Raw genomic sequence first — 23,570 nt, 5'->3', positions numbered from 1 at the left:
TTACTTTTCTTGTTTACTTATTTTACATATTAAATGGTTTTTATATATTAAATATATTAAACATATTAAAATATATTAAAATAAATATGTAAAATATGTAACATTTAAAATATATAAACATAATTTTACCTAGGATAAGAATATAGCATAGGTACTATTTGTAAATATCTAAATAAAAACAAACATTTCATTTATATTTATATAAGAATATATTTTACACATATATTTTTATTTCTTTTTCTTTTCCTTAGTGGTGTGAAAAAACTTCTGGGCAGCAAGTGTGTTGCAGGTTGCGAAAGTCTGGGGACCTGTGTTGTAATCCACTTTGCCTTAACTGTTCAGTTTCCCCCTTAACCTCGCTTTGAGATGCAAGTTCAGGCTGCTAATGAGGCTTCTGTGGTCGTCCTTTGGTTTTTCTCTTTATTTTGGCCCTGCCGCGTGGCTCGCGGGATCTCAGCTCCCTGACCAGGGATTGAACCCAGGCCCCTGGCAGTGAGAGCCGCAAGTCCTAACCACTGGAGCACCAGGGACTTCCCCGTCCTCTGCCTCTTCTGTGTAACCCTGGGAGCTGTAAGATGCCCCTCCAGCCCAAGACCCCAGCGTGCACCTGTGCTCACGGTACACAGTCGCTGCAGCACAGCGCTTCACACGCGTTCAGAACCTGTTGGTCTGCATTTTCAGGAGGGAACAGATGGATGCCAGGGGGACAAGAAAAGTTGAGTTGGGTCCTCCCTACGGCTCCCCGCCCTGCAGCGCAGTGCTGGAACCCTTCTCTGTAAACGCCAGGAGCCTAGGAAAATAGCACTTTTATTAATCCGGCTCACCTGCCCAGGAACTAAACCCACACGCGGTTGGAATCCCTTTAGTAGAATCAAGCCTGGGCGTCTGGGAACTTTGTGGGGCGCCTGAAGGACTCATGTGGGGTTCCTGTGAATGAAGGACGTGCTCTCTCTGATGGATGCGGTGATGGGAAATATTCTCGGAGCGGGGGCGGGAGGAGGGGTGGTCCTCCCTGCCTCCCGGGAGATATCGGTGCCCCTGCATCCCTCTTGGGGCTTTTCTTTGTAGGGTTGTTCCTTCATGTTCTGGGCAGCAACGCCTTACTGCAGTGGTGGGTAACAGGTTGTCCCCACTTATTGGAAGGATTTTCTAACAAGTGGATCAAACCTGACTCCTGGCCAGCAGGTGGAATTATCACCTGAGCTTGGACCGCTCGGGGCTGCTCAGTGTTCCCTGTGTGATGGTGGAGACCCAGGATGGGCTGGGATACCCCATGGTAGGGATGAAGGATGCCCCACTGTATGCACGTATGGCAGGTGGTTTATCAATCCTTCTCTACAGAGAGACAGGTGCTGCCCTGAGGAACCTTGGCTTTACATTGGCAACCAACCTTGTCTCTTCACAGCAGATTCCTAGAAGTGATTTTTCGAGATCAAACGATAGAAGCACATGTAATTGCACTAGATATTACCCAGTTTCCCCCGATGGGGATTGTGCTGTTTTGCACTCCTACCCATGCTGTAGGTGAGAGAAATGAGGATGTTGAAGTCTTTGAACTTCCGCCAACCTGATGGGTGACATGGTATCTCGCAGTTTTCGTTAACTATTAACATTTCTCTTATTAGGTGTAAACTTGGGCATGTGTTTTTAAGGGCCATTTCAGTATGTTTTTATATCAACAGGTGCTTTTGCCCTTCTTCTCTGTAGAGTTTTTTTTTTTTTTTCTTCTTGATTTTTAAGAACTCTTTACATACTCGGAAAATAGCCCTTTGAATGTGACTTTGCTTATGGTGTTGTTTTCATTTTAATTTTTTGGTAGGATTTTTTCTCTTCTTCTTTTTTTTGGCCACGCCTCGTGGCTTGTGGGATCTTAGTTCCCGAACAGGGATGGAACCCTTGCCCCCTGCATTGGGAGCATGGACTCTTAACCACTGGACCGCCAGGCAAGTCCCTATGGTGTTTTTTGTTTTTGTTTTTAAACTGTGTACACTTTTTTTAGGAGTGAAATTGGTCTATTTATTCTTCTCAATATTGAGTTAGAATTAGGAAGGCATTTCCTACTCTGAGGTTGAGAGTAAATTTGTCCCTGCCTTCTTCAAATATTTTCATTGTTTAGCTTTTTTCCTCTTTGAGTTCATTTTGATGTGTCCTGGGAGGTATGGATCTCATTTCATCTGTTTTCAAAGGTCTTTTTAGATGTCCCCACACCATTTATTAAAAAGTTTATCTTTTCTAGACAACAAACTAGTGGTTACCAGTGGGGAGAGGGAAGCGGGGAAGGGAGAGATAGGGGTAGGGGATTAAGAGGTACAAATTGCTGTGTATGAAATAAATAAGCTACTGGGACTTCCCTGGTGGTCCAGTGGATAAGACTCCACACTTCCACTGCAGGGGGCATGGGTTCCATCCCTGGTCGGGGAACTAAGATCCCGCATGCCGCGTGGCACAGTCAAAAAAAAAAAAGAAGAAGAGCTACAAGGATGTATTGTACAGCACAGGGAATACAGCCAATATTTAATAATAACTATAAATGGAGTATAACCTTAAGATATTGTGAATCACTATGTTGTACACCTGAAACTTATAAAATATTGTATAGCAACTCTGCTTCAATAAAAAACGTGTAAAAAAATGAAATAAAGGAGACAGGGAAAATACAAAATTCATCTTTGCCACCCTGATCCTATAGTTAAAGCTCCTAGGACTAGCCAGTTCCTACAGATAGCAAATAACTGACCTGTAAACATGCTTCTCAAATACAAACCTACCCATCCAGATCCACGCCCCACCCCCTTCTCTAAGGGGCTCCCATACTCTGGGCCACAATCCACCTGCCCTCATCCCCCCCAGGGCAGGTACCAGACAACAAGGACAGTCCCTGCAGCCAGGACCTGATGAAATTATTCACACCAGCCCATCCTAACCCTGCCTCACCTGTTCCTTCCTGCAAAAATCACAGTAAAGGCTCTTGTCTGGTTTCCCCCTGTCCCTCTGCCTCCTGACCGACCCTGGTGCTTCCCCGTGTAACCCTGCGTGGTGTGCTGTACCCCCTCCTCTTGGGAACTGTGAGTGATCAACCGTCTTTTCAATATTGGTCGTCTCCTGACCCGTTGGCCTCACCCCATACTTGAATAATAATAAAACCTACACTTTATCCTTTCTTCCTTCCATCCCTCCCTCCGCCCCTTCCTCCCTCCCTTCCTTCCTTCCTCCCTCGCTCTTTCTTTCTTCTTTTTTATTTTTACATCACAATATACCCTTTTTATTTTGGTCACACAATGCACAGTACAATTTTAAAATGGAGTCAAAAAGAGAAGTCTAACGTTTAGTAAAGCATTATTTCATCTTGTATAACAACATGTTATGGACACTTTGGGTAGTTTAAAATTTTATTAGAAACGGTAAAGTTTATTTATTTTATTGGTGTATAGTTGATTTACAACGTGTTTATTTCTGCTGTCCAACAAAGTGATTCCGTTATACATACATATACATTCTTTTCCGTATTCTTTTCCATGATGGTTTATCCCAGGATATTGAATATAGTTCCCTGTGCTCTACAGTAGGACTTGTTGTTTATGCATTCTATATATAATAGTTTGCATCTACTAACCCCAAACTCCCAGTCCTTCCCTCCCCCAATCCCTGCCCCATTGGCAACCACAAGTCTGTTCTATCTGTGTGTGAGTCAGAAACAGTCAATTTTACACCATCACGTAAACGTATATTCTCATATGTTTGGATACGTGTAGGTTCATGCAAAGGTACATGGGTAAAGGAGTCATCATGTTCTCTGTTTTTCTAAATTTATTATTTATTTATTTTTGGCTGCATTGGTCTTCGCTGCTGCGCGCGGGCTTTCTCTAGTTGTGGCGAGCGGGGGCTACTCTTCATTGCGTTGTGGTGGCTTGTTGCGGAGCACGGGCTCTAGGCGCGTGGGCTTCAGTAGTTGTGGCTCGCAGGCTCTAGAGTGCAGGCTCAGTAGTTGTGGCGCACAGGCTCAGTTGCTCCGCGGCATGTGGGATCTTTCCCGGACCAGGGCTTGAACCCATGTCCCCTGCATTGGCAGGCGGATTCTTAACCACTGCACCACCAGGAAAGCCCATGTTCTCTGTTTTTATAAGATATCCTGTATTCTCATGTGGTCTCCAGACTTTGTAGAAAACAATGGGCCGTCCCTCCATAACAAGCAATTTCCTAACTACATTTGAGAAAACGCATACAAGTATAAAACCTACACTTTACAGCACAACCAACATGGTCCGAGAGGATTAACCCAGGACTCTCACCCACAGCCGTCAACGATAGACGTTATCTGGAGCTTTCTGCAGATCATTTTGGCAGCGTTAATTCCTGCAAAAGTATCATCGGGGACCGAGCAAGGATTTATCAGGTGGCTTTACCAGGCTGTCCTTATCCAGGGCAACTGCACCGTATTACACTCATGCGTCCCGAGCCTGTAGGAATTCAGAAGAGCAAAACCACAAATATCGAACCACAATTCCCGTTGGCATCATGCCCTCTTTTGCGACTTCATTCTCATCAACGTGTGCTCTGCTTCTAAACCTTTACCTCGGTTTCTTTTTCTTTTCCTCTGCAGTTTTCCCCCTACAACTCGAGCGTGTTGCTATAGTGACCGGCGGGACCGATGGAATTGGATATTCGACAGCGAAGCATCTGGCCAAACTGGGCATGCACGTTATCATAGGTGATGATTCACTTCTACACCTCCTTGTATCTTAGAGCAAGCGGGAGATACGCAGCTGCTTGCTTCTATGTGTATGGAAATATTGATATGCTTCCAGATCCAACAAGGGCAGAAGGCGTAAGGGTGAATACTCAAAAACCGAAAGAGACAGGAAATTGTGTTGCGCTTTTTTTTGGACAGGAGTCGAGGTTGTGCTGTGATATGGATCATATATTTTTTTCCCTGTGTGATTCACTGCAGTAAACAACAATAAATGTGAATTAGTTTGCCAGACCTCTCCTGACAAATCATATGACAAACTGGGTGGATTAAACAAACATTTTTCCTGTCCCAGTCCTGGAGGCTGGAATCTGAGATCCAGATGTCGGCAGGGCTGGTTCCTCCTGAGGCCTCTCTCCTGGGCGTGTAGACGGCTGTCTTCTCCCGGTGTCCTCCCAGGGTCGTCCCTCTGTGTGTGTCTGTGTCCTGATCTCCTCTTCTTACAAGGACCCCAGTCCTATGGGATCAGGGCCCACCCTAGTGGGTGGACCTCATTTTACCTTCATCCCCTCTTTAAAGACCCATCTCCAAATACAGCCACACTCTGAGGTCCTGGGGGTCAGGGCTTCAACATATGACATTGCAATGTCATGATTCAGCTCCCAACAGAATCTGAACAGCTTCTGCATTTCAGATTCTGAACCGAAACTCTCTGTGTTTCCCTTCTTCTTTCTGAAACTTTCTAATGGCTTATTTCGGTCCCTAAATCCTCTTTGAAAATGAAGGGACTTTCTTCTGCTAGGGAAGTGAAGATGGTTCAAGTGAGCTCATTTTACATTTGTGAGCATTCCCATTCAGTTGGAGGTAGAAGTTTAAATCAGCTGGAAAAAATGATATGGGGAGATGAGCTTTGAAAAAAGGCCGTAATATTTATCATGCTTCTCCCGACATCATCTGGATTCAGTTAATCCCTTTTATGGTGTCCGTTTTCATGAAAATCGTACTGCAGGTCTGGTTTTAGGTGTTAGGGATTGCTTTCACTTCAGACTTTCTAAAATATTAACCACGGCCCTTCATTCATTCATTATCGATTCATTTCTTCCTTCCTCTCGTTTTTCCTCCATCGTGTGTTGAAGGATGATTACAGCTCAGACACAGCACTTGGGGCTGTGGATTTAAACACACGTGCATCTTGCTTCTTTGTGGGTCTGTCCGTAAGCTCCATCCGCAGCCAGATTCCCCCTTTTCTGGTCCCTGAACACCTTCACATCTAGTGACGCCTCAGTGCACAAACTGAAATCCATCATAGTATCAACCAATTGTATTGAAATGCAGATATAAAAGTATATAAGGAAAAAAATTGCCACATAATTATACACATCACATCTTTATACAACAAATAACGTGATCTTCTATGAGTTTAGTAACCCATCTGATTTGGAGCTATGAGGATCTTTTTTTTTTTTTTTTTGGTTGCGTCGGGTCTTAGTTGCGGCAGGCAGTCTCCTTTGTTGCAGCAGGTGGGCTCCTTAGTTGCGGCATGCATGTGGGATCGAGTTCCCTGACCGGGGATCGAACCCGGGCCCCCTGCATTGGGAGCGTGGAGTCTTAACCACTGCGCCACCAGGGAAGTCCTGCTATGAGGATCTTAAACCTTATTTCAAGAACTGAACGCTGATAGGAGAATGTGGTTTCTGTTGGTGGCCAAGCCATAGATCCTGTCCATTCTATCCTCTTTGTCTCGTCCACATTCCCTTGGAGGCCCGTCACGATGATGATGTCCATTCTTCCCCATCGAAACGCACAGATGCCCTGAGCCCCACGTGGGGCATCCCCAGGGGTCCAGTGTAGCCCTCTGCTCTTGGAGGGGTGGGGCTTACCTGGGCACACACAACTCTCCCCTCACACCCTTTCATTTGAACATTTTTTTGCTTTTGCAAAGCCTGACTGCACCATGAAAATTTCTTCCATTTCATGGCCTGTCCCATGTTCCACTCTCTTTTCAAAGACTGCAGTTTCTTATCGTGATTCCCTTTTTCACATAGCCATCTTTCTCTCATGTATGATGGGGTCTGTGGAATGGCTCACATTTGTCTTGCTTTGGGAGCAGTAGATCACTTCTTGTTCTGCTTCACTGTTCTTTGTCCCCATTGAAGGGTTGTTTTCATCAGGAATATGGCTAAGTCCCATTCTCTGTTTTCTTTTGTGTCTGTGTGTTTTCTTTTTCTTTTTTTTTCCCCCTCTTTCAATAAGTCTTTTTTTAAAAAATTTATTGGAATATAGTTGCTTTACACTGTTGTGTTAGTTTCTGCTGTACAGCAAAGTGAATCAGCTATGCATATACATCTATCCCCTCTTTTTTGGATTCCCTTCCCATTTAGGTCACCAGAGAGCACCGAGTAGAGTTCCCTGTGCTATACAGTAGGGTCTCATTAGTTATCTATTTTATACATAGTAGTGTATATATGTCCATCCCAATCTCTCAGTTCATCCCAGCTCCCTGCCTTTCCCCCCGGGTAAGTCCTATTCTCTTGATAGATGTGGACATATTAAAAGTTTCTGAACTTGAAATTACCAACTTTATCGCTCTCCATAACTCCCCTTAGATGAAGATGGGCTGGTTGCAGACCAGGAGGTCTTGTGGGAGAGGGGACGCGTCTGAGGCTGTATACCTGGAGCTACTTATCAACCTGAGCACCTCTGTGATCTGTTTGTGTCTCTCTGGGGCCTGAGAATATCAAGGAGGTAGGATGTGGGAGCCCAGGGTGGGAGCAGATCTCAAGACTGCAGGGAGACTGTGAGATGGTGATGGACCCTAACCCCCTGATTTGTTGACCTTCCATGGTGGGTCGGCCTCTGCTGTCTCACGAGAGACATGACAAGCTTTCCATGTCTTGGATTTCTGCCAATGTTTGGAAGACTTGGTCAAAGTGATGTCAGCTCTTGAACAGGAGGAGCCATCCATCCCCTCTGAGGACCGGCTGGACCTGGGCTAGTGGTGGGAAGATGCTGGTGGGGCAGTCCAGGAGGAACTTTCTAGTCTGAGCAGAGATGGGAGGCTGGCATCCAGTGCTGGGTATCTCTGCCCCTGTGATTCCTCCGCTGCAGACATCTTCATCTTCTTAATTCCTAGTGAAGCTAGGTGATGTTGGAAGACAGAGAAGTAAAAAGAGCCCCATTTCTGTGCTTTTTGCCGCAGTGTGGTGGTTTTAGCTCATGAGGAAGTCTAGAGGGTTAGGTCAGGAGGAGATCTAGAGGGAAGGTCAGGAGGAGGTCTAGTGGGAAGGTCAGGAGAAGGTCTGAATGGGAAGGTCAGGAGGAGGTCTAGTGGGAAGGTCAGGAGGAGGTTTGAATGGGAAGGTCAGGAGGAGGTTTGAATGGGAAGGTCAGGAGGAGGTCTAGTGGGAAGGTCAGGATGAGGTCTGAATGGGAAGGTCAGGATGAGGTCTGAATGGGAAGGTCCAGAGGAGGTCTAGTGGGAAGGTCAGGATGAGGTCTGAATGGGAAGGTCCAGAGGAGGTCTAGTGGGAAGGTCAGGATGAGGTCTGAATGGGAAGGTCCAGAGGAGGTCTAGTGGGAAGGTCAGGAGGAGGTCTAGTGGGAAGGTCAGGATGAGGTCTGAATGGGAAGGTCAGGATGAGGTCTGAATGGGAAGGTCCAGAGGAGGTCTAGTGGGAAGGTCAGGATGAGGTCTGAATGGGAAGGTCAGGATGAGGTCTGAATGGGAAGGTCCAGAGGAGGTCTAGTGGGAAGGTCAGGATGAGGTCTGAATGGGAAGGTCAGGATGAGGTCTGAATGGGAAGGTCAGGAGGAGGTCTAGTGGGAAGGTCAGGATGAGGTCTAGTGGGAAGGTCAGGAGGAGGTCTGAATGGGAAGGTCAGGAGGAGGTCTAGTGGGAAGGTCAGGAGGAGGTCTGGTTGGGAAGGTGAGGAGGAGGTCTAGTGGGAAGGTCAGGATGAGGTCTGAATGGGAAGGTCAGGAGGAGGTCCAGTTGGGAAGGTCAGGAGGAGGTCTGAATGGGAAGGTCAGGAGGCGGTCTAGTGGGAAGATCAGGAGGAGGTCTGAATGGGAAGGTCCAGAGGAGGTCCGGTTGGGAAGGTGAGGAGGAGGTCTAGTGGGAAGGTCAGGATGAGGTCTGAATGGGAAGGTCAGGAGGAGGTCCAGTTGGGAAGGTCAGGAGGAGGTCTGAATGGGAAGGTCAGGAGGCGGTCTAGTGGGAAGGTCAGGAGGAGGTCTGAATGGGAAGGTCCAGAGGAGGTCCAGTTGGGAAGGTGAGGAGGAGGTCTAGTGGGAAGGTCAGGAGGAGGTCTAGCTGGGTGATGAGTATATACCGCAGCAGACACGGGCACTGAGCGTATGTGAGCAAGCCTGGGTACCCATGCATTTGAGGGCTGGAGCCCTGACTGATATCACCTCCTTTAGGTGATGCTTCTTGAGCATCAGGGATGGTATCCGTCAGCACCAAATTTCTACTCCTCTCGAGTTAAACAGAGAGTAGACCGCACGTCCTCACCCACCTGTGTCTCCTTTCCCACTAACGTTCTGATGTCCCTGTTTGAACTTTCCCCGAGGGACACAGGTCTGACCCTACCTGTCAATCCAGTCACGTAGGGAGTCTTACTGCCTCCGTGTGTCTTTGAGGGGATAGTTGAATATATCCTGAGAGGGACAGTTTTTCTTCTTACATGACAGCTGGAGACAAGGTCACTTAATGAAACATTATCATTGGTCACAATGCATTTTTCTACTAAACACAGATTAAGAGATGGGTTTAATCAATTCCACACTCTCAGTCCCGAAGCCATGAATATTTAAAGAATAATCAATTACTTGCTGAAGAATTGAAGTGATAATCTGGGTCCGAGTCCAGCCCATTAGTATTGCTAAGAATGCATGAATTATTCAGTTTCCCATCTGTTCACAGTATCTTAGTTCCTACCGTTTCAAAATACTATTTTGGTGGAGGATCCTTCTTTATTCATAATTCTTAATAAACGGTCATCTAAGGTTTAGACCAGGGGTTGGTACGTTTTTCTCTGCTATAGGCTGGATGATAAAGATGATCGTAGGTCTCTCATGATGATCAGCTCTGCCCTTACAGCAGGAAAGCAGCAATGGCCAATACTTAAAGTTCATGGCTGTTTTCCAATAAAACTTATTTTTTATATCAAGTGATGGGCCAGATTTGGCCCTGGGTCCGTAGCGTGCTGGCCCTAATTTGGGTTCAGTATCTTTTTTTTCTTTTAAACAAGTGGCAGTTCTGTTGCTTCTTGCAGATCTTTACAATCTGGTGGCCAGGGTGCTGTCTTCAGGGGGCGGACCTGGATATGAGAGGTTGTCCTTCCCACTCGACTTGGTGCCCCTGGAACCCTGCACCGCAGCACGTATAAAACCTAACCCCTGCCGCACAAAGGTTGAGGGGAAGGCAGACCCCACTGCGTTTGAGCCCTGCTTCTGTCGTGGCGGAGTGTTTCCTGATCTGCAGTCGTCACTCCGGAGGTGTATGGGCAACGTTGGCAGCTGTGTAGGGTCAAGCATCCCATATCCAGCCCATAGGAGGCAGCTGCTGAAGATGACCTTCGCCCCCAAGGTGCCTGTCCATCCCTCCCATACAATCCAGCCCTGACTGCCTGAATATTTTTTTCTTTGATTTCTTTTTAATTTTTTAAATTTCCGTTTTCTGTTGGCGCATAGTTGATTTACAGTGTTGTGTTACTTTCAGGTGTACGGCAAAGTGAATCAGTTACACGTGTACATATATCCACTCTTTTTTAGACTCTTTTCCCATAGAGGTCATTACAGAGTACTGAGTAGAGTTCCCTGTGCTCTACAGTAGGTCCTTGTTGGTTATCTATTTTATATCTAGCAGTGTGTATAAGTCAATCCCAAACTGCAAATTTATCGCTCGCCCCTGGTAACCACAGGTTTGTTCTCTAAGTCTGTGAGTCTGATTCTGTTTTGTAAATAAGTTCATAGGTATCATGTTTGTTTAGATTCCGCATAGAGCCGATATCATATGATGTTTGCCTGATTGCCTGAACATGGAGTGAGCTGCCCGTCGGGGGGCGCTGCTGGCCGTGGCCAGTTTGTCCTGCCGTTCCATCGCTTCTCCCCAACCCACCCTCAGCTTTCTTTCTTTCTCTGGACACTTATGTCTTTCTGACTTCATTTGAGCTTCTGCTACACCAGCCCTTGATGCCAAGATGGTCTCAGGCTGGAGGGTAGCCCGGCAGCAGATGATGTGTTTTTTTTTTTTTTTTTTTTTTTTTTTCAGATGGTGTTTTAATGTTTAAAAATTGCACAAGTTTCAGACACAAGCTCATACATGTCTGCAGCCCTCACTTACCCATGAATTCTTTTTTTTTTTTTTTTTTGGTCTTTGATGCCTGGAACATTTAGGGATGGAAGACATGCCTTCTTTCCCATCCTGCCCCTGCACTCCCGCAGTGCAGGAAGGCTCTCCCAGCAAAAACACGTAATAGCCGCATAATGTTTATTTCTTGAAGGAGCTGGAGGTGCAAATGACTTTTGCAGCTGCATCTTCTTGATGTCTGCAGCTTTGAACGTCTCCGAGGCGGTGACAGTTTCTATATTCCTTTTCGTTCACCCCCAGAGATGTCCTTTGCCACGTTTATCTTCAGCAGGAGGCATTTCTGATTCCCCCTGGGTTCACCACTTCTCCTCTCTTATATGTTTGTTACAGATAAACCCGTTGCTGTAAACATTTTTTTGTTTTGTTTTGTTTTGGAAAGGGCATTGCCTGGATTCATTTGGGGACACCTGTCAGTGACACAGAGCACATAATACAGAGGAAAAGAGTAGGCAATACTATTAGAGTGTGTAAATGAAACCACGGGTACGTAAACAGCATGCAGAAATGCTTGATAAAAGGATTGCTTGGCAGTGTACTTTCACGGAGACCTCAATAGGCTTTGACCCGAGAGAACCAGCATCTTGCCAGCAGGGGGCTGGCTGCAGGTGGGAGGGTGACGTGGGCTGGACTTGCCCCTCCCAGGCCCCTCAGCGGTGTCCTCACACCCCCTGTTGGTTCTCTGGGCATCAGGGCTCCATGCCCACCACTGTGTTCACAGGTGCCAGCTCTGGCCTCCCTGCTGAAGGTCTCCTGTGACTCAGCCCCCAGGGAGTTTCAGGTGGGGCTTCTCCTGCACAGGGGCAGAGGCGCTGCTCGAGGCCGGCTCCTTAATAGGGGATCCTGTCTGGGAAGCAGGCTGTGCTGGCTTCCCCCCACCCTGAGCAGCAGCTACATCAGGCCCCCCCTTAAAACGAGGGCCGTCTGCGCACAGACGTAGGGAAAAGCAGCCCCCCTGCCCTTCCGGCTCTACCCTCGTGGTCAACACAGATTCACCCACTCAGGCATTGAAGAAACCTCATTCACTTTCTTTGGCCCCAGATTTCAACTGGAGCACCCATATCCCACACAAAAGACCCATCGCCACCCTTCTAAGCGAACGTTCCCAGAATCGCACCCGCTGATTTTCCGGAGTCACGGGTAACGGGAGGAGACATCTCGAGCTCATGGTGGGAATGTCCCGCGATGGTTTTTTTTTTTTTTTGGCCGTGCCACGCGGCTTGTGGGATCTTAGTTCCCCGACCAGGGATTGAACCCAGACCCTCGGCAGTGAAAGCGCAGAGTCCTAACCACTGGACCGCCCAGGAAGTCCCCCGCGATGGTTTTTATAGCTCAAGCCACTGTGAACAGAGCAGTCAGTCGCCTGGACCAAAAGTCTCTCGAAAGTTCTATGTCTGGTCTGACATTTCTGCTAACAGTTTCTTGCTCATGCTGTTGGTGTCCCCGTGGTCCTGATGCCACTAGTTGCTTCGTGTCCCTGGAATCATTGAAAAGTAAGATGTCCCAGAAATGCATCCTTTTGACCAACCCACCTAAAGAAAATGCGTCTTCAGTGGGTACGCTGAATCCGCTACAGTTGCTCCGATGGCCAAATTCAACGCCAGGACGGAAGGAGACACTTAGCGTGTTGTAGGGCTGTGTTTACTGTCTCAAGAAAACATCGTTTCACGTGGGGTAGTTTCCTTACCCTGAATTATATCTTTTCTCTTCCTTGTAGGCGGAAATAACCAGGGCAAAGCCGAAGAAGCTGTGAGGAAGATAAAAGAGGAAACCCTCAATGACAAAGGTACTGTACTGCCCGGTGGACAGATGGCTCTTCTGCTTGGTTTGGGGGCTGCAGACCCTGGCATGGGCTCAGGGACCCGGATGGTGGAAGTGGCTTTGGGCAGTGATGTCTCTGATTCTTGGGCTTTTCTTTGGGGGGCTTTTGTCCTCCTTGGGGAGTGGAAGGTGGCAAGATTGCGATTCTTGAGAGACACATGAAAACCCCGGATGGACGGGTAAGCCTCATCTGTCCCTTTGTGTCAAGACTCCCACTCGTGGTTGTTCAAGGTGACCGTCCGGCCCTCTGTCCAAGGCTGGGGCGTGTTGACATTCCCAACGTCTCCCCTGCCCTCGTGGCAGGATGCCTTTGATCTTTTTTCTTTTTCTTTTTTTTTAACTTGGGGTAGAGTTGTTTTACAATGTTGTCTTAGTTTCTACAGTACCGCGAAGGGGAGTTCCCTGTGCTATAAGGCAGGTTCTCATTAGGTATCTACTAGGATGCCTTTGATCTTGAGACAGAGCCCAGAGGGGCCTCCGCAGCTCTCCTGCAACACCAGGCAGCTCTTGCAGACAGAGGCGCTGCTTCCCTCCCTCACCTACCCCGGGGCAGAAGTGCTCCACTGTTGTGACAGCCGATCGTGAACCCCCATCCCCAGTTTGCAGTGGCTCAGGGGGCCGCTCTCTCCAGCGCCTTGGTTTCCACCCAGCGTGTATTTCCCGGGCCTCTAGCAGTAGCAACCCCGGGGGCAGGTGGTTAGAAGTGCTGATTTCCAGCCCTGAGCCTGGGAACCTCTGCAGGCGGGGCCGGGAACCTGCATTTTCCCACGTCCTTCTCGGAGATCCCCGTACCCCCTCACGTTTAAGAATCGCTGCTGTCGTGACTGCATGAAACCATAATTTCCAGAGCAAAAGAGGAGTCTCGTGGGAAACCGCCAAAGCGTGGGCTTCTTTTCATGACTTGAAAAACCGTTGGAAAGAATGAAAAAATAATTCGCCCAAACCCGCTCGTGTTACAGGCCTAACCAGTCAAGGTGCCAAGGTTCATCTGGGGTTACATGTGCTTCTTTAAAACGTTTAAGAGCTTCATGTGTTCTGACAGAGCTGTAATCCGTAGCCCTGATTTATGGGAGGAAAGAACGTTCTAAAACATCTTTAGACAATTTCCTGGTGGCATCAGCCTTGTACGCTGCGATTCACAGTTTGTGCGGAAAGCTCACGGATTAAAGGGAAAACGCTTCGGTAGCAGCTCTGTGCTGGAGGGGAGGCCCCCAGGGCCTGCGGTGGGCAGGGCGGTGATTCCTAATCACCCAGGACGGCGGTGTCACGCCCCTCTGGTCAAGGCTGGTGACAGAGCCTCGGCTGTGTGTGCTCCTGTGTCTTCATTTCTAGCAAGTGACACCAAGTAGATCCATGCAATTTGCATCTGGGAGAAGTAGCCGCCGGGGCGGATGGTCAGTCAGGTGCACACCAACAGCAGAGAGAGCCCAGGGGTCTGCACGAGCCCCAAACCCCAGCCTGCCTGCACCCCACTTCCTGGCAGCCCCCCCTCCCCGCCGGGCATCCGAGTTTATGGAAAGGGCGAGGCTGGGCATCCTTGGTGGGCAGCGGCCCTGCGCTGGTCCTTGTGCTGCTTGGAGCACGGCCCTTGCCCAGAAGCTGGCAGCGCTCAGGGAAGCTCAGGTTCCCCCTGGCCTGGGAGGGGACATGGGGGCCAGGGAGGTGTCTGGACACAAGCTGAGTGACCCCTGGGGTCTGCAGCAGGGCTATGATCTGAGCCAGGGGGAGCGTGGCCACTCCCACGGGGGCTGGTCCAGTGAGGGAGTGAACCCTTGATTACACACGCACACGCACACGCACCTTTGAAAATTCCTCTTCTGTGCATTGAACCAAACATGAAAGCAGCGCTGTCTGTATTTTACACCAGAAGCCTGGCACTTGGAAGTCGGTCCGTGGGCAGCGCAGCCCGTGCCTGCCTGGAGGGGTCGCCGTGAGACAGGTGGGAGATGCTGAGACCTGGCCAGAGGAGGGTGGTTTGGTGGTGGTCCTCGAGCTGACGTTGCTGAATTCGCATCCAGCCTCGGGATTCCCCCAAGCCAAGGCCCGGCCAATCCCAGGGGAAGAGGGGCACTCCCTGTGCTGGGGACCCGCTGCGCGAGGGCAGGGCCGGTGGGGACCTGGGTCTCCCTGTGCATCGGTGGCCGTCGGTCGGCCCTCACCCTTCCTCTTGGCTTAGCTCCCTGCAGACTCGGCCGGACCCGGTCTGGGTCGGAATGCTGTCTGGAGTGGAACCCACAGCCCTGCAGAGGTGCCTCTGTCCAGACTAGCTGCCCTGCTGCAGCCTCTGAGGGTCTTGTCCCCACAACCCCCGGCTTCCCACTTGGCCGGGGGGAGCCCCACCTCTTCCTCGCTCATGGCTCTTCCGTGATCCTCTGGATTCTTCTCTTTCTTTTTGGAGCAAATCAGCAGATAGCCTGAGACTCGCAGATGACTGTCGAGAACACAATTATTTCTTTTCTCTTTGAAATTTTTATTGGGGTATAGTTGCTTTACAGTGTTGTGTTAGTTTCTTCCGTACAGCAGAGTGACTCAGTTATACAGAATACATGTATCTGTTCTTTTTCAGGTTCTTTTCCCATATAGGTCATTACAGAGTATTGAGGAGAGTTCCCTAACACAATTATTTCTAAATGCCGAGTTTCTCTGTACCCTACCTCCCCCCTCATCTCTGTACTGACCCTTTTTTCTTAGTTCCTCGTTGAATGCTTTACGTGCTGTACTTTCTGCCTTTGACATCACGGTCAGTTGAGGTCATATTTCGGGCTGGGATGGGAGGACACCTGCATATCAGTGTATAACTAGTTCGGCTTTCAGAAGGATGTATTTGTGAGTGTGGTCAGGAATCAAGGGGATGTTGGTCATTTCCCAGCCTAGAGATTTCCAGGGAAGAGACTTTTCATACCTTATCACCATGTATCCATGGTACCGAAACCTTTATTGCTCTTGAGTAATTACATGCTGATGCAAGCTCTCTTATTTGGAGCCAATAGTCTTGCTAATTTACCAAAAAAAAAAAAAAAAAACCCACCCCAAAATACCAATAAAAACCCGAACACCACAAAAACAAACAGCGAAATGGCATAACAATGTTCAAATGAACCCAAATGGAAATAGATAATTTAAATACTTTTAAAAGGACTCCAGGCAGGTAAACTTTGCTTTGCCCATTTCACAGTGACGCACGCAACCCACGAGGGAATTCCCTGGTCCCAAATCCTAGGAAATGTGGTGTCTGTTCTTTGTTTTTTTTTTTTTTTAAGAGTTTCACTTAATTTTTATTTATTTATTTTTGGCTGTGTTGGGTCTTCGTTTCTGTGCGAGGGCTTTCTCTAGTTGTGGCAAGTGGGGGCCACTCCTCATCGCGGTGCGTGGGCCTCTCACTATCGCGGCCTCTCTTGTTGCGGAGCACAGGCTCCAGACGCGCAGGCTCAGTAATTGTGGCTCACGGGCGCAGTTGCTCCGCGGCATGTGGGATCTTCCCAGACCAGGGCTCGAACCCGTGTCCCCTGCGTTGGCAGGCAGATTCTTAACCACTGTGCCACCAGGGAAGCCCTGTTCTTTGTTTTTAAAAGGAGAAAGGCATCCCTTGCTTTGTGTCACTGTTCCACACTTTTCCACCGTCACCAGTGTCGTCCTGGACAATTTTACACCTTTCCTAATGTCATTCTTTTTAAAAAATTTTTAAATTAAAGTATATCGTGTTAGTTTCAGGTGTACAGCACAGTGATTCAGTTATACATGTACATAGATTCCTTTTCAGATTCTTTTCCTTTCTCTGTTATTACAGAATATTGAGCAGAATTCTCTGTGCTCTACAGTAGGTCCTTATTAGTTATGTATTTTGTATATAGTGGTGTATCTGTGTTAATCCCAGACTCGTAATTTATCCCTGTCCCCCACCTTTCCCCTTTGGTGACCATAAGTTTGTTTTCCATGTCTGTGACTCTGTTTTGTAAATAAGTTCATTTGTATCATTTTTTTAAAAAGATTTGTTTATTACTTATTTATTTTTGGCTGCATCGGGTCTGAGTTGCAGCACGCAGGCTCTTTGTTGTGGCGCATGGGCTTCTCTCTAGTTGTGGCGCATGGGATTTCTCTTCTCTAGTTGTGGCGTGTGGGCTCTGTAGTTTGCGGCACGCGGGCTCTCTAGTTGAGGCATGCGAGCTCAGTAGTTGCGGCGTGCGGGCTTAGTTGCCCCGCGGCATGTGGGGTCTTAGTTCCCCTGACCAGGGATCGAACCCACGTCCCCTGCATTGTAAGGTGGATTCTTTACCACTGGACCACTAGGGAAGTCCCTGTATCATTTTTTATTGAAGTATAGTTGATTTACAATATCATGTTAGTTTCAGGTATACAGCACAGTGATTCAGTTTTATACATATATTCCTTTTCAGATTGTTTTCCCATATAGGGTATTACGAGATACTGAGTAGAGTTCCCTGGGCTGTTCAGTAGGTCCTCGCTGGTTGTCTGTTTTATATAGAGTAGTGTGTATATGTCAATCCCAATCTCCTAATTTATCCCTTCCCCCCTCTCTCCCATGGTAACCATAAGTTTGTTTCCTATGTCTGTGACTCTATTTCTGTTTTGTAAATAAGTTCATTTGTACCATTTTTTAGATTCCACATACAAGCGATATCATATAATATTTGTCTTTCTCTGTCTGACCTACTTCACTTAGTATGTTAATCTCCAGGCCCATCCATGCTGCTGCAAATAACATTATTTCGTTCTTTTTTATGGCCGAGTAGTATTCCATTGTATATATGTACCACATCTTCTTTATCCATTCATCTATTGATGGATGCTTAGGTTGCTTCCATGTCCTGGCTATTTGTAAATAGTGCTGCTGTGAACATTGGGGTGCATGTATCTTTTCAAATTATGGTTTTCTCCTGTCTTTTTGATTTAACTTAAAATGGCCCTTATTGACAGTTTCCTGTTTCCTACAGGGATCCTTTTCTTTCCCCCTTTCATTTTTTTTAAATTGAAGTACAGTTGATGTACAATATTATATATTTCATGTGTACAGTATAGTGATTCACAACTGTAAAGGTTATACTCCATTTATAGTTATGGAAAAATATTGGCTATATTCCCTGTGTTCTACGACATAACCTTGTAGCTTATTTATTTTATACATAGTAGTTTGTACCTCTTAATTCCCTACCCCTATCTTGTCCCTCCCCCCTACCCTCTCCCCACTGGTAACGACTAGTTTGTTCTCTGCATCTGTGAGTCTGCTTCTGTTTTGTTCTATTCACAAGCTTGCTGTATTTTTTAGATTCCACATATAAGTGAGATCATAGACTATTTGTCTCTGTCTGACTTACTTCATTTAGCATAATGCCCTCCAAGTCCATCCATGTTGCTGCCAATGGCATGATTTCATTCTTTTTTATGGCTGACTAGTATCCCATTGTGTGTATATGTACCACATCTTCTTTATCCATTCATCTGTCTGTGGACACTTAGGTTGCTTCCATGTCTTGGCTGGTGTAAATAGTGCCGCTATGAACGTTGGGGTGTGTGTATCTTTTCGAATTATGGTTTTGTCTGGATATATGCCCAGGAGTGGGATTGCTGGATCATACGGTAGCTCTCTTTTTACTTTTAAGGAACCTCCATCCTGTTCTCCGGAGTGGCTGCACCAACTTAACATTTCCACCGACAGTGTAGGAGGGTTCCCTTTTCTCCACGCCCTCTCCAGCATTTGTTATTTGTGGTCTTTTTGATGACGGCCAGTCTGACAGTTGTGACGTGATGGTGAATGATTTAATAAGTGAATTTTGAAAAAAATGGACTTTTAATTTTGGAACAGTTCTAGATTACAGAAGAGTTGTGAAGGTTCCCGAGTTCCCACATACCCTAGGCCTAGTTCTCTCCATCATTAATGTTTTATGTTAAGTTCGTGTCTCACAGTGAAAGCACCTTATTGGTCTATGATCCCTGACTAAAGACCTTGTGTTTTTTCCGAATTTCCTTAGTTTTTACCTAATGTCCTTCTTCCATCCCAGGATCCCATACAGGATGCTATGGTAATATCTAGTTGTCCCATCTCTTTAGGTTCCTCTTGGCTGTGATCATTTCTTAGACTCTCCGTGTTTTTTGATGACCTTGACAGTTTTGCAGAGTGCTGGCCAGGAATTTTGTGGAATGTCCCCCTTTCATCTTTAACTTGGTGTCCTGAGGTAGCCAGTGAGCAGGCATGCCTGGATAGACAGACACTAGACAGGTGTTCATACAGACAGATGATTTCCTGTGGGCAATTAGAAGGTTTAACCATGCCTGGAGAAAACCATAATTTGAAAAGTTACATGCGCCCCAATGTTCATTGTAGCGCTATTTATATACAATAGCCAAGACATGGAAACAACCTAAGTGTCCATCAACAGGTAAATGGATAAAGAAGATGTGGTACATATATACAATGGAATACTACTCAGCCATAAAAAAAGAATGAAATCATGCCATTGGCAGCAACTTGGATGGACCTAGAGATTTTCATCCAAAGTGAAGTAAGCCAGACAGAGACAGACATATATCATACGATAGCACTTATACGTGGAATCTGAAATATGATGTAAATGAACTTATTTACAAAACAGAAACTGACTCACAGACATAGAAAACAAACTTATGGTTACCAAAGGGGAAAGGGGGGAGGGATAAATTAGGAGTTTGGGATTAACATATACACATTCCTATATATAAAATAGATAACCAACGAGGACCCACTGTAGAGCACAGGGAACTCTACTGAATATCTCATGATAACCTATCATGAGAAAAGAATTTGAAAAAGAATAGATGCATGTGTATGTATAACTGAATCGCTTTGCTGTACCCCTGAAACCAACACAACATTGTAAATCAACTCTACTGCAATTAAAAAAAAATGGCATTCGGCGAGTCAATTCTATTAACAAAGGGAAAAAAAAGAAAGTTTAGAAGGTCATCGTGTCTTTTCTGAAGGCACGAAGGCGCAGAACAGCCCTTTGTGAACATTTAATCTTATCACTGCTCACCCTGTGTTCTTCCTGTGAAGGGCTCTTCATTTCTCAGGCTCGGGAATGATTAATGTTAACCTTTGGAAGCACCATCAAGGTGACTTCCATGAGAGAGGGGATTGTCTGCCTAGTTTCCTTAGGTTGTCTATAAATACTTACGGGAATAATAATAGAAGAAAAAAAACCACCGGGAAGAATTTTCATTCTCAGCGTGCATCCAAAGTTCTATTTCCCCCACCAATAATTTATGCAATATTTTCCCTTCCTCCTGCATTGTCCCGTTAGCCTGTTCCGTGTTTTCTCCTCTTTTCATCTGTGGGGAGGAATCATCGCCGAGGAAATTCATTTTGACCGTTCCCTTCTAACACACCTCAAGGCGCTCCGTGCTTTTAAACTTGGTAATTAGAGAACCTGCTCGCGTGACCGTCTCTAAAAGTTATTCTGGAAATGTTACTTCCATGATATTTTTCCCCCTGGGGGAAATGAAGTAGTCTTTAGTTGTTATAGAAGATAAACATATGGTAAGAAAGGTTTTTTGAAAAAATAAAACTTGAAGGATTATGTAATGATATTTCAAACACTTACATGAGACCCAGAGGTTAATGTTTCCTGGAGGGGGCTTCTCCTTCAGTGCAAAGGACGTTGCCTCTGAAATTGCTGTCACGATTCTGATGAGGACGGTGGCCCAGCTCTGCACGCGTCTGTGGTCCTCTCCGTGTTATTATCTCTGTGATGCGTGGTTTGGGGTGTGCAGAGCCCATGACGTTAGCATGTTAGAAATCGCGTACATCCACTTTCTAACAGATACTTGGAGGCTTCATAAGGTACTGTAGTGCCTTGAAGATAAATATTTATTTTCACTTATCGCAGGTTTTGTTTCAAAACCTTTTCCTGAAGAGGAAAGTTTCACTCTCTCCTCAGAGCAGGGTGGGAGATTCACATGGTCCTAAGTGTTTGCAGGTAGCATTATTCCGCCTTCATTTGTGAGAGCTATTTTCCACGCACATAGAGGTCTGGGTTGAAAACACTGCCCTACCCCCAGGATATTAAAGTTGTTGTGACCTGGACTTCTGGCCTTCATTGTTTCAGATAGGAAATCAGCTATAATTATTATCATTATTTCCTGAATATAATGTGCCTTCTTTCCTCTTTTTTTTTTTTTTTAACTTGTTTTCAAAATTTTGATAATATGCCTATGTGTGATTCCCTGTGTTTATCCTACTTGGGTTTAAAAGGCTCCCTGTAGCCATGGGGTAGGAAGTTTTGATAAAATTTGAACAATTTTTAGCCAATATTTTTCAAATACTTTTCCTGCTTTGTTCTTTCCACCTTCTTGTCGGTCCACAATTACACATATGGTAGATTACGTGACACTGTCTGACATTTCATTGAGCTCTGTTCATTTTATCCAACTTTCTTTTCTTCCTTTGTGCTTTAGCTTGGATGATTTCTATTGAACTATCTCAAGTTCACCAAATTGTTTTTCATTTGTGTGCAGTATGCTTGTAATCCCATCCTTGGGTTTTTGTTTTCCTCAAAACTAACTGTATTTTTCAGTTTTAGGACCTCCATTTGGTTATTTTTAGTTTACATGTCTTTCCTGACGTTCTTCCTTTCTTCACCCTTGACCTCCATCTTTTCTTGTAAATGCTTTAATTCATAATTGCTATCTTAAAGTTCTTGTCTCTTCATTCCAACAGCTACATCATCTCTGGGTCTGTTTCTATTGATTTTGTTCCCTCTTGACAGCAGGTGACATTTTCCTGTTTCTCTGCATGTCTAGTCATTTTTTTGTGTATTGGACATTGTGACTGATCCACTGTAGAGATTTTGGGTTCTGTTATCTTCCTCTGAAGAATGTTGAGCTTTGTAGCGGCCAGTGATATCACTGGTGGGTTACCTTGGCTTCACGTCTTGTTATGATGAGTCTATTTCAGTTCTGCCCTTGGGCCTTGGATGGAGCTCTCAGTCTTAAGATATGGAACTCTCAATCTCAATCCTTTGTTCTAAGACATAGCCCATCTCAGGATTCAGGTGAGACTCTGAGCTGTTCACTGAGCCCCTGCAACTTGGCAAGATGCAAATGTCATCCTGTCTCCCCAGCAACAGGCAGTGGCTGAAATTTCTCTGCTCGCATCTTTCAACCTTCCAGCTGCAGTTTGCCCCTGAACTCCTTGGTGTCTTGCCGTGTTTCTACAGTTCACTAGTCTGCTGAGGTTTTGATGGGATTTTCTACTCAGATTTTTCAGCTCCCGCCCCTGTGGCCTTTCATTTTGGATTGTGCCCCTCCATTCCAGCTGCCCTAGGGGCCCCAGACTCTGACCTTTGACTCCTCAGCCCAACCAATTGTCACTTTCTCTTTGAGGTCTGCATCTGTGCATGTTGAAATTTGAGAAGTACTCTCAGGGCACTCCCCCCCCCCCCCAAAAAAAAAGATAAATGAGAATGGTCTGTGGCAAACCAGAATGTGTAGCCCCTCTTTAATAAGCTACTGAAGTTAGAATAAAGAGCTTCAGCAAAACGGACAAGCAAACCGCTTTTTGTTAGAAATGATGCTCATTAGAGTACATCGGTGCATCGTGTTGGATACTTGCTCTGCAGCGGGTATTGTTTTAAACGCTTTACGTGTATAGATTCACGTGGTCCTCTCCTAGGAAGGAGTTATTATCACTATTCCCTTTTTACAAGTGAGGAAACCAGGGCACAAAGAGTTTCGGGAAGGCTCTTAACATCATGCAGTTAATAAGTGGAGAATTTGAATCTGAACTCAGAGTCCTGGAAGGAACCCAGAAATAGAGCGACCCTTGGAGACGGGGAGAGATGGAGAAGGCAGGGAAACAGAAAGAGAAAGCCGGGAGGAAAAAGACAGAAAGCAGCTCAAGCATCTCAACAGATGGGAATTGGGTGGGTGTGGATGGCCCAGGGTCTCGTAGGGACCCTGGCTTGTACATTGTAGTGTGTTCTGTCCCCAGGACAATCTGTTACACACACACACCTGGGTGCACGTGTGTGTGAGGACAAAGATGGCATTGCACGCCTCTGTCAGTGGGACACAGTGAAGGCAGGAGAAACATGGCGGGGTTATAACCCTTCCTGTTATTTTCATAGCGACAAGAACACAGCAGAGGGAACCACATGTGCCCCAAGACCCCTGAGAGTACCCTGAGAGCTGGGCAGGGCTCTAGGGCCTCCACAGCCCATGGGAAGGGTATGGCTCCTTCAAATCCAGAACATGACCCCATGAGGAAGCAAGACCCCAGCTGCCACCCGGGTTGTATGTATATATCCATTATAGATATATATCCATTAACAAACTCTTCCTTTTCCAAGTTCTGTCTAGTTGGACGTCTTTCTCTGTTAATAAAGAGAAGTCCTTATTTTTATGGCTACGTACGCTTCTGTTGTCAAGATATCCCAAGGTATTTGCCTAATTTCTCGTCAGTGGCTTGTGTTTCGTTATCCTGTGTGTTCGGTGCCCTTGTATTTGTATCTTAAACACTTACTTACTTTTCCCCCGATGCCTTCTGATATGTAGGATGAGGAGTCAAAGGCACTGAATGCAGGTTGCCAAACAGCTGTCCAGGAATGTGGCACTGATCACGGCCACCACGAGTGGACCACTTGCCCTTGTCCTCCACTGTGTGTTTCCACGTAGAGCTATTCATCTGGGTGATGGTTTGGC

At 46.4% G+C, this 23,570-nt stretch overlaps 1 protein-coding gene across 10 annotated transcripts in view; it reads left to right on the top strand.

The window, feature by feature from the left end:
- DHRSX (dehydrogenase/reductase X-linked) overlaps positions 1-23,570 on the top strand; it is a 331,509-nt gene that overhangs the window by 28,698 nt on the left and 279,241 nt on the right. For all 10 annotated transcript variants that reach the window (XR_009006655.1, XR_009006656.1, XR_009006658.1 and 7 more), the window contains exons 2-3: positions 4,601-4,708; positions 12,775-12,843. Coding sequence is in view for 2 of the 10 variants with exons in the window: in XM_057538074.1 (XP_057394057.1) it covers positions 4,601-4,708; positions 12,775-12,843 (177 nt within the window). In the remaining 8 variants the exon portion in view is untranslated. The remainder of the gene's footprint in view (positions 1-4,600; positions 4,709-12,774; positions 12,844-23,570) is intronic.

This window comes from Balaenoptera acutorostrata, chromosome X, assembly GCF_949987535.1.
Source record: "Balaenoptera acutorostrata chromosome X, mBalAcu1.1, whole genome shotgun sequence".
Lineage (NCBI taxonomy): Eukaryota > Metazoa > Chordata > Mammalia > Artiodactyla > Balaenopteridae > Balaenoptera > Balaenoptera acutorostrata.
This window is presented reverse-complemented; position numbering and strand designations above follow the sequence as displayed.